The sequence below is a fragment of the Clavelina lepadiformis genome, chromosome 6 (genome assembly GCF_947623445.1).
Source record: "Clavelina lepadiformis chromosome 6, kaClaLepa1.1, whole genome shotgun sequence".
Taxonomy (NCBI): Eukaryota; Metazoa; Chordata; class Ascidiacea; order Aplousobranchia; family Clavelinidae; genus Clavelina; species Clavelina lepadiformis.
Genome location: NC_135245.1, coordinates 13,146,848 through 13,159,398, shown reverse-complemented (window position 1 = coordinate 13,159,398; position 12,551 = coordinate 13,146,848). Strand labels below are relative to the sequence as shown.

The 12,551-nt window shown below is 35.6% G+C and overlaps 1 protein-coding gene across 1 annotated transcript in view; it reads left to right on the top strand.

Annotated features, from left to right (window-relative positions):
- The window catches only part of LOC143461543 (uncharacterized), a 34,803-nt gene extending 27,397 nt beyond the window's left edge, over window positions 1-7,406 (top strand). Inside the window, exons 8-9 of the mRNA XM_076959282.1 lie at window positions 623-799; window positions 6,576-7,406. Of these exons, the coding sequence (XP_076815397.1) occupies window positions 623-799; window positions 6,576-6,735 (337 nt within the window). The 3' untranslated portion in view covers window positions 6,736-7,406. The remainder of the gene's footprint in view (window positions 1-622; window positions 800-6,575) is intronic.
- The last annotated feature ends 5,145 nt before the right edge of the window (window positions 7,407-12,551 follow it).

The following is a 12,551-nucleotide window of genomic DNA, read 5'->3' as shown; positions in this document are numbered from 1 at the left end:
GTTTACATACTTTCGACTTGAGATATTTCTTAAAATATGGAATTTTAGTCACATCGACAATTGGTATGAAAAATGTAAAATTTACAGATGTTTGCCACTCGAACTTCAACAAAATGTAGGCATTAAATTCTATACTATACCGTTAAACTAATTTTGTTAATTGAACAATTGACTTGCTTGTTAGTTGTTATATTTATTAGTACTAAGTTCTTTGCTTTAAAACTCTAAAACAAAAGCCCAGATCGTTTGTATCTCACCTTTGGCACATAGTATATACCTGTATGGACAAAACCTCTACCTGTTCGTACTTCTGTCAAGTGCCAACAAACTAACGCGCTACTGTTTAGAGACCAACAAACTAAAATTCCTCAGAGACGCGCTAGCCGCTAAAGCAGAAGTTGCGCATAAGTTTTAAAGTGTAGCAGTGGCCGCCTCGGTGAATGTATATATTGTATAAATGAATTCAAAATTCCCCTCCTGTTTTATATACCTGTTCACCTGCAACAAAATGAAATGCAATGTAAATTATACTGTTACTTTCCGAGCTAGGCCTAATATAACAACCTCACTGTTGAAAAAATGACGATGCATCATTCGATTTATCATACTTTTTATTTTTTAGGCCTTGTGAAATCCATAACTATGCTTCAGCCTTAGATAAGCCAACCATTGTCTCCCAAAATCGGTTTTCCTTGCATTCCAATTATCCAGCAAATACCGAAGTTGGCAGACTTCGTTTCGCTCCGAAACGAGATCATATCTATACTTTTCGTGTGGTTCAGGGTGAAAAGAATTTCAGGTAACAACACTATAGGAAAAAGCTTTAATGATGCTTACTCCTGTTTATTAAAGTCTTACCCACTTAATCAAGTTACATCAGGACCAGCTAAAGTTGGTCCGGTTAAGCGGGGAGAATAAAATCTTGTTCTGTCCGGTCTATGCCGTTTGCCACCATTTTTCTTTCAACACTAAAAACTTTTATTCATTTCGCAGTACTGTACAGTATTTAGTGCTGCATTGTACTCAATTGGGTCAGATTACAATTGATTTTATGACAAATCGTTTGTTCTTATGTAGTAACTTTACTTCAAAATTTCCTAGCAAGAATGTAGTGAGCTACGTTGCCAATGTCAACTCCGCTTTATCTCACATTACAAAATTAGATGATAATAGAATGTACATAAAGCATAAAACGTTAACGATAAAGGCGAATGGTGGTCCATTTAAAGTTTGCGAAGTGCTTTTTCCTAGTGAGATTACGTTCTTCCGGCACATCGGCTGCATAAATGTTAATTAACATTTCTTTGACGTGGTTGAAAAGATCAATAAAAGTGTTCTCTCCAAACACATCGATCTGCCAAAAACACTTTTCTCATGCTCTGGTGTGTCCTAGTGCAGGGTGGTCCAAGACTGCGAACATGAAGGGCCACATTAGGGTCTGAGAAAAACTTCACGGGCCGCATAGTGAGAAATGATAACGCGTTGCTGAAAGTAGAAACGTTGTTAACTACTGTTCGCAGGCTATGAACATTAACAAATCTTGTCGCTTACAAAATACAGTTGTATGAATGAAATGAAATGAATGAAAGGAAAGGACTGAGTTTGCTGTTCTGATCGACCTAATGTTTTGCTGCACGCCTAACTCACTTTTTAATCTCTGCTTGCGACTCTGCGTTTTTGCTTTTGCATATGGTGTCGATCTCTGCTTTAAATTCAGTGGTCGACAGACGTAAGCAGGCATCCAGGGTTTCATCAGCCATTCTGTTCCGTGTGTCGCTTTTTAATCGCTTCATAATGGAGAAAGTGCTTTCACATATGTATGTGCTACCAAACATGGAGCATATCTTCAGTGCGAAGTCGTTTAATCGTGGAAACTGTTCGTTGCTTAAAAGCCTCCAAAAGGCGTCGTAACGCTCATTCTTACGTGAAAGAAGAAAAGGGTCTGACTGCAATTCACATAGTTCTTGCTGAACGTAAGATGGTTGGGATTCTATAACTATTTCCATTGGATTGTTGAAAAGCTCCATTTGTGCTTTCAGCAAATCAAAGTCAGCGAATCTGTCGTTAAACTCATCGATGATGTCACCAATTTTGTTAGAAAATGCAGAAAAATCGATACTTTTTCTTTCACCAAGTACTTCACTGCATGCAGGAAAGTGGGTAGCATCATTCCTTTGCAAAGAAGCCTTAAATAGCACAAGTTTCTTGCGAAAACCTTCAATGTGTCCAACCAATTGAGAAATATTTTGTTTCTTACCTTGCAGTTTCATGTTTAGGATATTGAAGTGATTACTAATGTCTGTCAAGAACGCCAACGAACCAATGAACTTGTCATCACTCAACTGAATCTGGTATGTCTCGGTCGTCCCTTCTATCTCATTCTGGAGAAAATTTAGTATTTCTTTTCGCAAAGAAAAGAAATGTTTCAATGTTTTGCCTGCACTTAACCATCGAATTTTTGAGAATAGTGGAACATCTTCATATTCTGCACCCACATCTTTTAAGAACTGGATGAATTTTCTATGTCTCTGGGCTCTGTTTCCCCCTTTGATGATGTTGACTATATTCGTCACACTAAGCATAACATCACTCATCTGCAAAACTTTGGCACATAGTGCTTCTTGGTGAATGATACAATGCAATGTTGGGCAGTTCACTCCATGATCTTTTAGAATGCCAACTAGTCCTCTCTTTCGTCCTGTCATTGCCCTGGCACCATCTGTTACAACACATGCACACTTCTCAAATCCTCCATAAGCATCAACGACAGACGCAAGGCTGTTATATATGTCGATACCTTTTGTAGTTCCACGAAGTGGAGATATCTTGAGTAGTTCTTCAAATACAGTAAAGTTTTTATCAATAGTGCGAATGAAAACCAAAAGCTGGGAAACGTCACTGATGTCAGTACTTTCATCCAAGGCTAAAGAGAAGTACTTGCATTGTTGAACAACGTCTTTCAATTGCACAGTCACGTTTTCGCTCAATTCTGCCACTCTTCTTGCAACGGTTTGATGAGATAAAGAAACGTTTTCAAATTTTTTGGCTATTTTTTTATCTCCAAAGGAAAGGGCCATCTTAATCGCACACTCTTTTACAATCTCCCCGTCTCGAAAAGCTTTTCCATGTTTTGCGAGCGTTAGAGCAACTTCGTATGAAGCTTTAAGGTCTGCAGTTGAATCGGGTTTGGAAAAACCAATAATCATTTTTTTTTGCTTGGAATAATTGCCCTTTAACTCTTTCAAAATTGCTTCCCTAGAAGTTCCATGGTATTGGCCATATTTTTTCTCATGCATGGTGCTGTAATGTCGCTTTAAATTAAACTCTTTAGGCACTGAAATAACTTGCAAGCAAACCAGACACTGTGGTTTACCATTGCTATTGGCAAAAAAATACCTTTCCTCCCAAGTAGAATTGAACTCTCTGTTTTCCTCTGACACTTTTCTTTTGACACTCATGCTTTTAGTAAACTTTTCCCCTTGACTAAATAAACGAGTTGCAGCTAATTTACAACCAAATTCGAGAGTGTACTCTGCGCTAGCAACAAAAGCAAAATATCAACGCACGTTTGTGTCGTCACAAACCGACATTGTTCCCTCATAGTTACCTATTGACCCGATTATGCACGACTTATTTAGGGTTGTGGCGAATGTAATGTATTTATAAAGCGTAGGTGTATTTTTAAACCTTGGATTTAGCACTGATAATTCCGGCATCCACAAAGTGTTCGCGGGCCGCACAAAAGCTTCACGCGGGCCGCATGCGGCCCGCGTGCCAGGGTTTGGACCACCCTGTCCTAGTGGTTTCATCACGCTGGTTATTAATGGTATTATTATTTTGCCGCATGATGCCTACAAGACCTCATTTACAGTGTATCATTAAATGAGAATTACTTATCAATTGGTTGTTAACTTGTTATAGGTAATGGTTACTTGAGTTAACATGTTACCCTGCCTAGCCTGTCATTAGTTAACAGTTTAGAAATTTATCACCCAAACTATAATAACTTTAATAATATAATAGTCTTTGTAAACAATCAATTGATTCGAACATTGTCAGTATAACGATATTAGCTAACATACAAAAACTAACTTGAAGCGAATATCAAAACAGCAAAGTAACCTGCTATGTGACGCTGAAATTATAATCAACGATTGAAATCAATCAGATGAACTGGTGTTTAAAAATTCTCGCAATTCTTTATTGATTGCATCATGTTTAAGTCCTGATACGTTCTTGTGTGACGCCAATCGATTTATACAATACATTTGACCTAGTTTATAAACGAAACGAATTATGAAACTATAGTATTGCAACTATGTGTGACGCAACCTGTATCAAATATTCTTGTTTTCAGAATATAATAATAATACACAAGAAAACAATGTTAACCTGACATACATACTATTAAACTCCTTGTTCAGGAACCCACTCTGTTGATCTCTGACTAACATGGCAGCAAGCGATGTTTTTAGTCTGCAGGTGGTATACTTGACCAGAATATTCGGCAGATTTATCTACCATTCTACAGTTATCATTTACTATTTGTATATGGTTTCACTGTGCTGCTGCGTGTTGCGATTTGGTGTAACAAGCTCGCAAAGCAGAAGATGACCTATCAAAAAGCCAAGCTTTGTAAGCCGCATTTAACCTGGAATAATTTCGTTAAACTTTATCACTATGTTCTTTTCTCTGTGCTCTTCGCCTTATTACATACTACTTAATGTCAGCTTCAGCTTCTAAGTATATATTTGATCTACTAAACTTTTATAGATCTACTTTGTAGTAACTACAGTTGTAGTTTTGTAAACATGCTTATGTGCGAATCAGCCGTAATGCAGTACGAAACATTTATAGGAATGATTGACAACCTATTGTTTGCATCACACTATTATAATAGATCCTTTGGTAGATGCATCCACACATTCTGCTACCCGGAACTTATGAGTATCCCCACGCCCTTATGGGCAAAACCTGTTGGAATAAAGTTCAGGCTTAAATTGCCCAAGAGCCTGCTAAACACTTCCAAAACCGTAGTGTTTGGTTGAAAAAGTGTTTCCATTTTCCAAGAGATAGCGCACGACTTTTTCAATCAATTTCCGTACCTTTTATGTCAAAGTAAAAATCATTCTAGTCTTTGAATGGTAGCTCTTGACAGACTCGTGAACGAATACGCATAGAACTTTCAAGAGTTTTTTGCGGTGTCACCAGTCGTTTATCTGAACGCGTTGGTATTTTTTCGGTAACAGGCTGTTTGTGTTTTCTCTTCTGTAGGAATTCAGTTTGGCTCGGAATATTAATAACGCACTCAAACTTCTTCGCTATGACAAGGTTGTAGTCCACAGATGAGCTCATGTTGTGTGATTATTTCATATCAAAAACTTTTTAAAGTAGGCTATGTAACTATCACATCATTGGCAATTTAATTAATCTAATGTAATAGTAATATTAGTAATAACATAAACCAAATATCATTTTTTTCTAAATCAGATCCCTTTTCTTTGCATGAAGCTTTGCTTTGTGATATACAGTATTTTCCAAAACATTCTTTTTCGAGGAAAACTTGAAAAAGTAACGTTGAAATTTGTGCAAGATAAAAACTAAATTGTTGTTTCCAGTGCAGTCGCATCGCTCACATTGGCCTAAGATCGGCTCTGTCGTCTATCACAGGGTTATTAAACGACGTACCGTTTGGGTACCTGTTTGTTTTACATTCGTTTTGAAGTCGATTTAATGTGCTGATCCCCTGCATAGCACTGGGATGTGTTAAAATTTTGTTCATAATATCGTTGTTTCGGCCTACAATTTTAAACTTCTTTCACAGCTTCCCTAACCCCTTGCGAGAAGCACCACTATTTAATTGCGAGAAGAACTATTATTTAATTATTCAAGCGATTATTAAGAGCCATATCGAGTGTTTATAGCTGCGAGAGTGGGTCACAGTAGAGAAAGAATTAAGTACCTCTGTACTCAACGGAAACACTGACATGTAAAAATTTATTTGAGAAATAATTGTTCCGATATGGGGCCAAACATTGACTTTGATATAGCTATGTTAAGTTTTGTTTTGGAATTCTGGTTTCGGAAAATTGAAAAATTTATCAAAGATAATATCCACTTACGAACGTATAAAAAGTCAACTCTCGTATATCTTGTCGCCTTTATACAAAACATTCCATTCATATTTCATTTAATCCTTGGCGTATAAATGATTTCCATATCGTGATGTTATTATTATCATCACGTATGTCATAATTAGGGCCCACTTTGCGTCTACTTGCGATACATTTTTGGTAGTTATTGCTTAACCACTAAATAGTATTGAAACATTTTTTCTCAGTATAAGTTATGTACTTACTAACAACTCCATTTTGACTTAACTTCAACTTGTTTCGAGCTAGAACTAGATCCTCACTTCAAGTTTGAATGCCCAGCTGGGGCCGAAACATGGGCTTCGGTTTTTCTTTTCTCGCTGAATAAATTACAGTAATTACATAATTAGAAGCTAGAACTGAAATTTTGAATACCAAATCCAGATTATGCTATCATGTCTCACGACATGTTTCTGTTTTCAGGATGGTACCAAAACGTCGCCATGGTTACGTTAGCATTCGAACTCGTACCAAGTTAGTTGGACCGGAGACATACCAGCTGAAGATCCTTGTGAGCAACAGTGTATCTCATACAAAAAGCAGAGTGGACTTATCATTTGTAGTTTCTTCATATGGTTTCTAGTATAATGCTTAAGATGTAGCCTACTATCCATATGTTGTAACATATCATATCTAATAGCTTGTAGTTGAAATGCACTGTTCCATTGTCTTTCAAAATGTGTAAGTGCCATTTAACGCGTTGTCTCTATGACGTTATAATCAGTGAAAGTTCATTCTCAAATCACTTTATTATTATATTCCTCGATTGAAGAATTTTTGATTGCCTTGACATGTTTTGTAAATATGTTTATGTGCGAATCAGCCGTAATGCAGTACGAAACATTTATAGGAATGATTGACAACTTATCGTTCCCATGACACTAATATAAACATCTTGTACTCAAGATAACACCTTGTCTGAATGAGATATCCCCCACTTCAGAGAGGATTCCAAATCAGAAATGTCACATAACCTGTCAAGTCCATTCGCAAACTCGAAAAAAATGCTTGATAAAATTCCTGTTGTGAAGACCGCATTTTACCACAAGAGAAGGTCTCTGTTTTTTTGTTCTTTCAATCACTGTATATAGCATAAACTTCGCTTTGTTACAGCGTGGTTTGCCGAATGTTCTCTTAAAAATTCGCAGTTTAACGATGCATTGTATTAGATAGGCGTTCATATAGCTCCATTCCCGTGCCTTGTGTTTGATAATTTTAAATGATGAAAAGTATTAAAAGTCATAATTAATCGTATTCTTTGTGCCTTTTTAATCATACCCTCAACTGTAAAGTTTAGACAATTTCTAAACAGGACATGCACACGAGTAAGGAAGCCGAAATAAGAATTCCTAGTCAGTGAGTTGTATAAGTAGTATGTGAAATGAGGATACCAGGACAGTTCTGAATTTTGAGGTTTTAAACCAGGACAATTTAGATTTTTGGAGTTATTATAAATTTTAAGAAATGTTAGGAAGATAATAGTTCTTAAAGTAATATTTTTTAAGAATTCTCATTATATATTATAATTTATAACAGTTTTGAATTGTAAGATTTTGTACCAGGACAACTTAGTCACGTGACTTTATAAGGTTAAACGAGTTCACTAGGTATGGGTTACCCAGCACAGTTTGGGATTTGAGACTTTGAACCAGGACAATTCAGAATTTTAGAGTCATTATTACTTTTAAGTAATGATAGGAAGCTAAAAGTTCTAAAAATAATTTTTTAAGAACTTTTGGTATATGTTGTAACAGCTTTGAATTTTGAGATTTTGTACCAGGACAATTTAGTCACGTATCTTTATAATGTTACCAGCACAATTTGGAATTTTGAGATTTTAGAACCAGGACAGTTTGGTAACGTAACTTTATAAGGTCGGGGTACCAGCACAAATGGACGACATGAATTAAGCGGCTAAATGAATTCCTGAAATAATTTTTTTTAAGAACTCTTCTGAATAATGGTTATATAACCAAGGTAAAATGAGTTGAGGTGACTTTTAGGTTTTAGATTATAAGGATTTATTGTCAAACATAACTTATACATGTATTTCCAGAAATTTTTATTGTAATTTGATTTGATTCATTTTGCTCATCATCTGCTTTTGTTAATACTGTAATATGCGTAGGTTTTGTAATCTATTATTATCCTATTTTTTATTATGATTTTTAACTTGTTGCATTATCGTTGAGTAATCCATGAAAACTATCTCCATTCAAAACACCCAATGTTGGTACTTGTATAATAGCATTAGCAATATATTCATCAATACTTCCAACATATTCTTTATATATTGTATCAAAATTACATTTCAAATTTTTAACAATAATATTATTCCTTATGTCTTATACTTTCACAATCTTCTACACTTTCATAACCTGATTTATCTTCATCACTATCACTATCAAATTATTCATCATTATCAAAATTAATTTCGCAATTACTTTCATCTTCCATTTCGGGATGAGCATGTATTGCGTAAATAATATCGCGATTATTTTATAAAACATTTGTTATAATGATTTATGAATTGGCAAATGTAGTTAAAAATATACTATTGTTTCACACTCATCATCATCTTTGTCATATAATTCACAAGTACCAGGAAAAAATCTAAAACTTTTAGATTTATGTGAAAAAATTTTAAATTCTAATTATCTATATTTTTATCTAAAACTTCTTTTTCTTCATCTAAAATAGATCTATTGTAACTAATAATAATTTGTGGTTGATTTGCCACTTTCACGTTTTATATTAAAAGATATTTTATCTTAAAGTAATTTTTAGACTTTAAAAACGATTTGAATAAACATATTTATTTTATGATTGTCTATGGATTTAACTTTTATTCTAATTTCATTATTATCAGATATTTTCACTTTAATCTTCGCATATGCTTTTTGTATTTTTTCAATATCCTCTTTTGATAATATTTTAAGAGATAGTTTAGAGTTTAGAACACTCATGTTTATACGTCGGATACATAAATGAATCAACATTTTGAGAATGTGTTAAGTCTAAACAGTGTTCAATTTCATAAACAGCTACAGCAAATAAATTATTCCTAGGAGGTATCTCTTTATCTGTCCAACTTTCTTCACTATCAAAATGTAAATCACCACCAATTCTAGAGCCAGAATAACAACCAAGCGCTAAAATACCACCTGAACCATTAAGTGAACAACCATGTTTTTTTGACAAAAACCAATTTTAATATCACATTCTTGTACCGAAGGCACTACGTATATCGAAGGCACTCCGCGTTCAACCTTTCTAAATTTAGGTTTACAATGTTTAAAACAAGTTTTAAAAGCAGAATCGGTTTGCCTTTGTTATTGATTCTTCAGGAAGATTTGAAGGGTAATTAATGATACTATAAGCTAAAAGACGTTTATTCCAACGGGAGCGAAGCTTATACCGTTTTTGTTTTATATCCTGAAAGTCGCCTTTGCGTATCTTTCATATTATCTGATGTAATAAAACCATAAAACATTTTTTATTAAACATAGATAGAGTTTAGTCGAAGAGCGGACACCGTCCGTACCTGAAGGCTGCTTCACTTAACCCGGTCGCTATTTAAAAAATAAAATTCTCTAGCGCTCGCCACTAATGTTCTGAAATGTGAGATATTGCGTGATGTAAAATCTTTTACTCAGTCGCATGTTACTTTCTTGATTTGTTAGTTATTGATGGTAATATGGTATCCCAGTCGACTGTTCTTACTAACCATTTATTATTTGTTTGTTGAGATAAGTTAACTTTCGATGCTATGCTCATAGGTGGATACTATGCTCATACAACAGTACTGCGGTACTTTTTCAGTACCGATACCGGTATCGTCGGTACTTTTGAAAAAAAGTACCGATTCTCTGTACCGAATTACTTTTTTCAAGAAATTTCTGTCGGTCCCAGTGTAGCGGCCGTTGGGTTCTTCTTCTTTGGTCGCTGGTTGGCGCCCTCGGAATACTTTCCGCACGTGGTAATTTCCACACTGCGCGTCCGTTTTTCCACCCCATTCCCTTGCACTGCCTGCGCACAAGACATGAGGTCGATTAAACTTTATTAAAACCTTGAACTAAGAAGGTCGTGTTCTTTTCTTTAAATATATGAGCGAAGCTAGCATACAACGGAAGCAGCAGTCTTCTGAATCAGTAATCAGCAACGGAACAACACTAACAAAGCCTTACCTTCGCCATACCGGTACTCGGTACTTTTCATGTGACTGTTTCAAAATTTTAACAAGCATGTTTTCAAAAATACATTTTAATTAATCCTTAATACTATTTTTAGCACCTGTTGATCTTTTTTAATCTAGAAAGGTCAAGTAAAATTGCAAGCGATTAACGTCACATATATTTTAACCTGGAAGAATTTTTACCGGGGGCATATTAGCGGTAAAGATTGCATTTTGCAGCAGCATCATTTATACAAAAAGTACTGGTACCGAGTACCGAACTACTCTTTAAAATAGTACCCAATACCGGAATCGTTGGTAATGTTTTTTCCAAGTACCGGTAAATTTACATTCAAGGATTTTTGGAGTGATCAGTCTTTTAGTAAATTCACTGCATAATAACACACAGAGATTTTATAAAGAACAAAGATAGGTCTTTGACGCCTCCTTAAGTTTTTCATTTGCTAAACGTTAATGTTACACATTTGTTTGGCATTCATTCTGGGTGCTATCCGGGAAGTCCAAGCAACCTTCCACAGCTTAGAAATGTTTTTTATCACTTGTAGCCTACTTCCAAGAATTGTGTCAGTGCAATTATGAAGCAACTAAGCACAGTGTTTACGAACACTACAAGGGTCCCCCCGAGATGTGCCTTAGTCTTCTTGGCGACATGAGCAACTCTTCTCAAGTAACGCCATGCGTTTAGTATTGCATTTTCAGTATTGTATTATTTTTGTTAATGTCAATCAGTAAAACCTGTAGTGTTCCTTTTGACTCCTCAAATATTTCCATTTAAAGGCTTTGTATCTTATGTTTATGCTATCACCATACTTTTACACTTTTTCCTATTCAATTTGGTAATCTGGCAAGCCTTATCTGCCGGGTGAATAGTGTGGCGCCAGTGCCACCCGAACATCCCACACCATAAATGTTTTGGATAAATTTGGACTAATATCTATCAATTTTAGCAGTCATATTCTCAATGCACCACACTATTAATTATTTATTATATAACAGAGTTATACATTTGGCAGTCTTTTCTGAAATCATAGCCTATATCTCGGCGAATACAAAGCTGGTTAACACTTGCAGCCTTTTGTTAGGGGTGGAACTGTGTTCTCGATCAAGCTCAGCTAGAAATCATAAGATGCTTTTATGGTATACGGATTGGCTTAACGAGAATATATTTGTGCAAATGAGGGCTCCAATAATGCCCTCACCCTAGCCACAGAGGCTTGATTTCCAAAATGTTTTTCTTTTGGTGGGCTTTTATTTTTACCATCCAACGCGCAAAATAACAACCTCTAATCATGACCTCGACATTTCCCTTAATTTATTGTATTTGGTATAAATATGTATAACATGTGTGCTTTCTGGTTTACTTTGGTTTCATTTAATTTTAATACAAAAGCATTCTCTGTTTGGTGGCCATGTCAGCCTTCTATCGTTGTAGCACCATTGTAATTCACATATTATACGTTTAAAGCTAGGGTTAAGAGTAAGAGCTTAGCAGCTATTTCCCGTTGTTGATTGTATGGGAGATTGAACATATACTTCTTGATTGACCAACCTACAACGAGGTTAACACCATACTTTTCGCTCTCCACAACCATTGGAGAAAAATCAACAACAGAATACAATCTGAATTCTGCAAATGTGACCCATGTTCGGTTCCAAGCTGCACTACCATTCTAATATCACTAAGTTTAGTGTTACTAATGAATAGTTCTAAATTCGAGCAATGTAACATAAAAAAACTAGCTTGGTAACGGAAGCTTGAGTGATGATGAATCATCGCCTAGTTTGGAAAGTTCTGCAAAAACTTTCCTTAGTGCAAGGATGATCGAACTTTATCCTCGAACTGAGGAAAGTCTTTGCACAACTTAAACCGGTTTGAGAATTTAGAAATTTATTTCCCAAATTTAGAACTGTTCATCAGGTCAACTGAACAGGAGCAGGCGTTGCTAACGCCTTATTCGCAGTCGCAGACATGACAACGGTATAACGTCGCTGGATATCAAAATCGGAACACGAGCTGCATTTATTGCGATGTGAGCACTCGAACTACTCAGCAACCAAGCCGACAAGCTTTGCCTTAAAATCTTGCATTAATATAAAATATTATACCATGCTAGCTGTTTCACAATTTATGTCGACTTCTGGCTAGACGCTAGACAGGTTTCAACATGCTCGTCTTTGACCTGTTATTGAATCAGCTTTCAAAG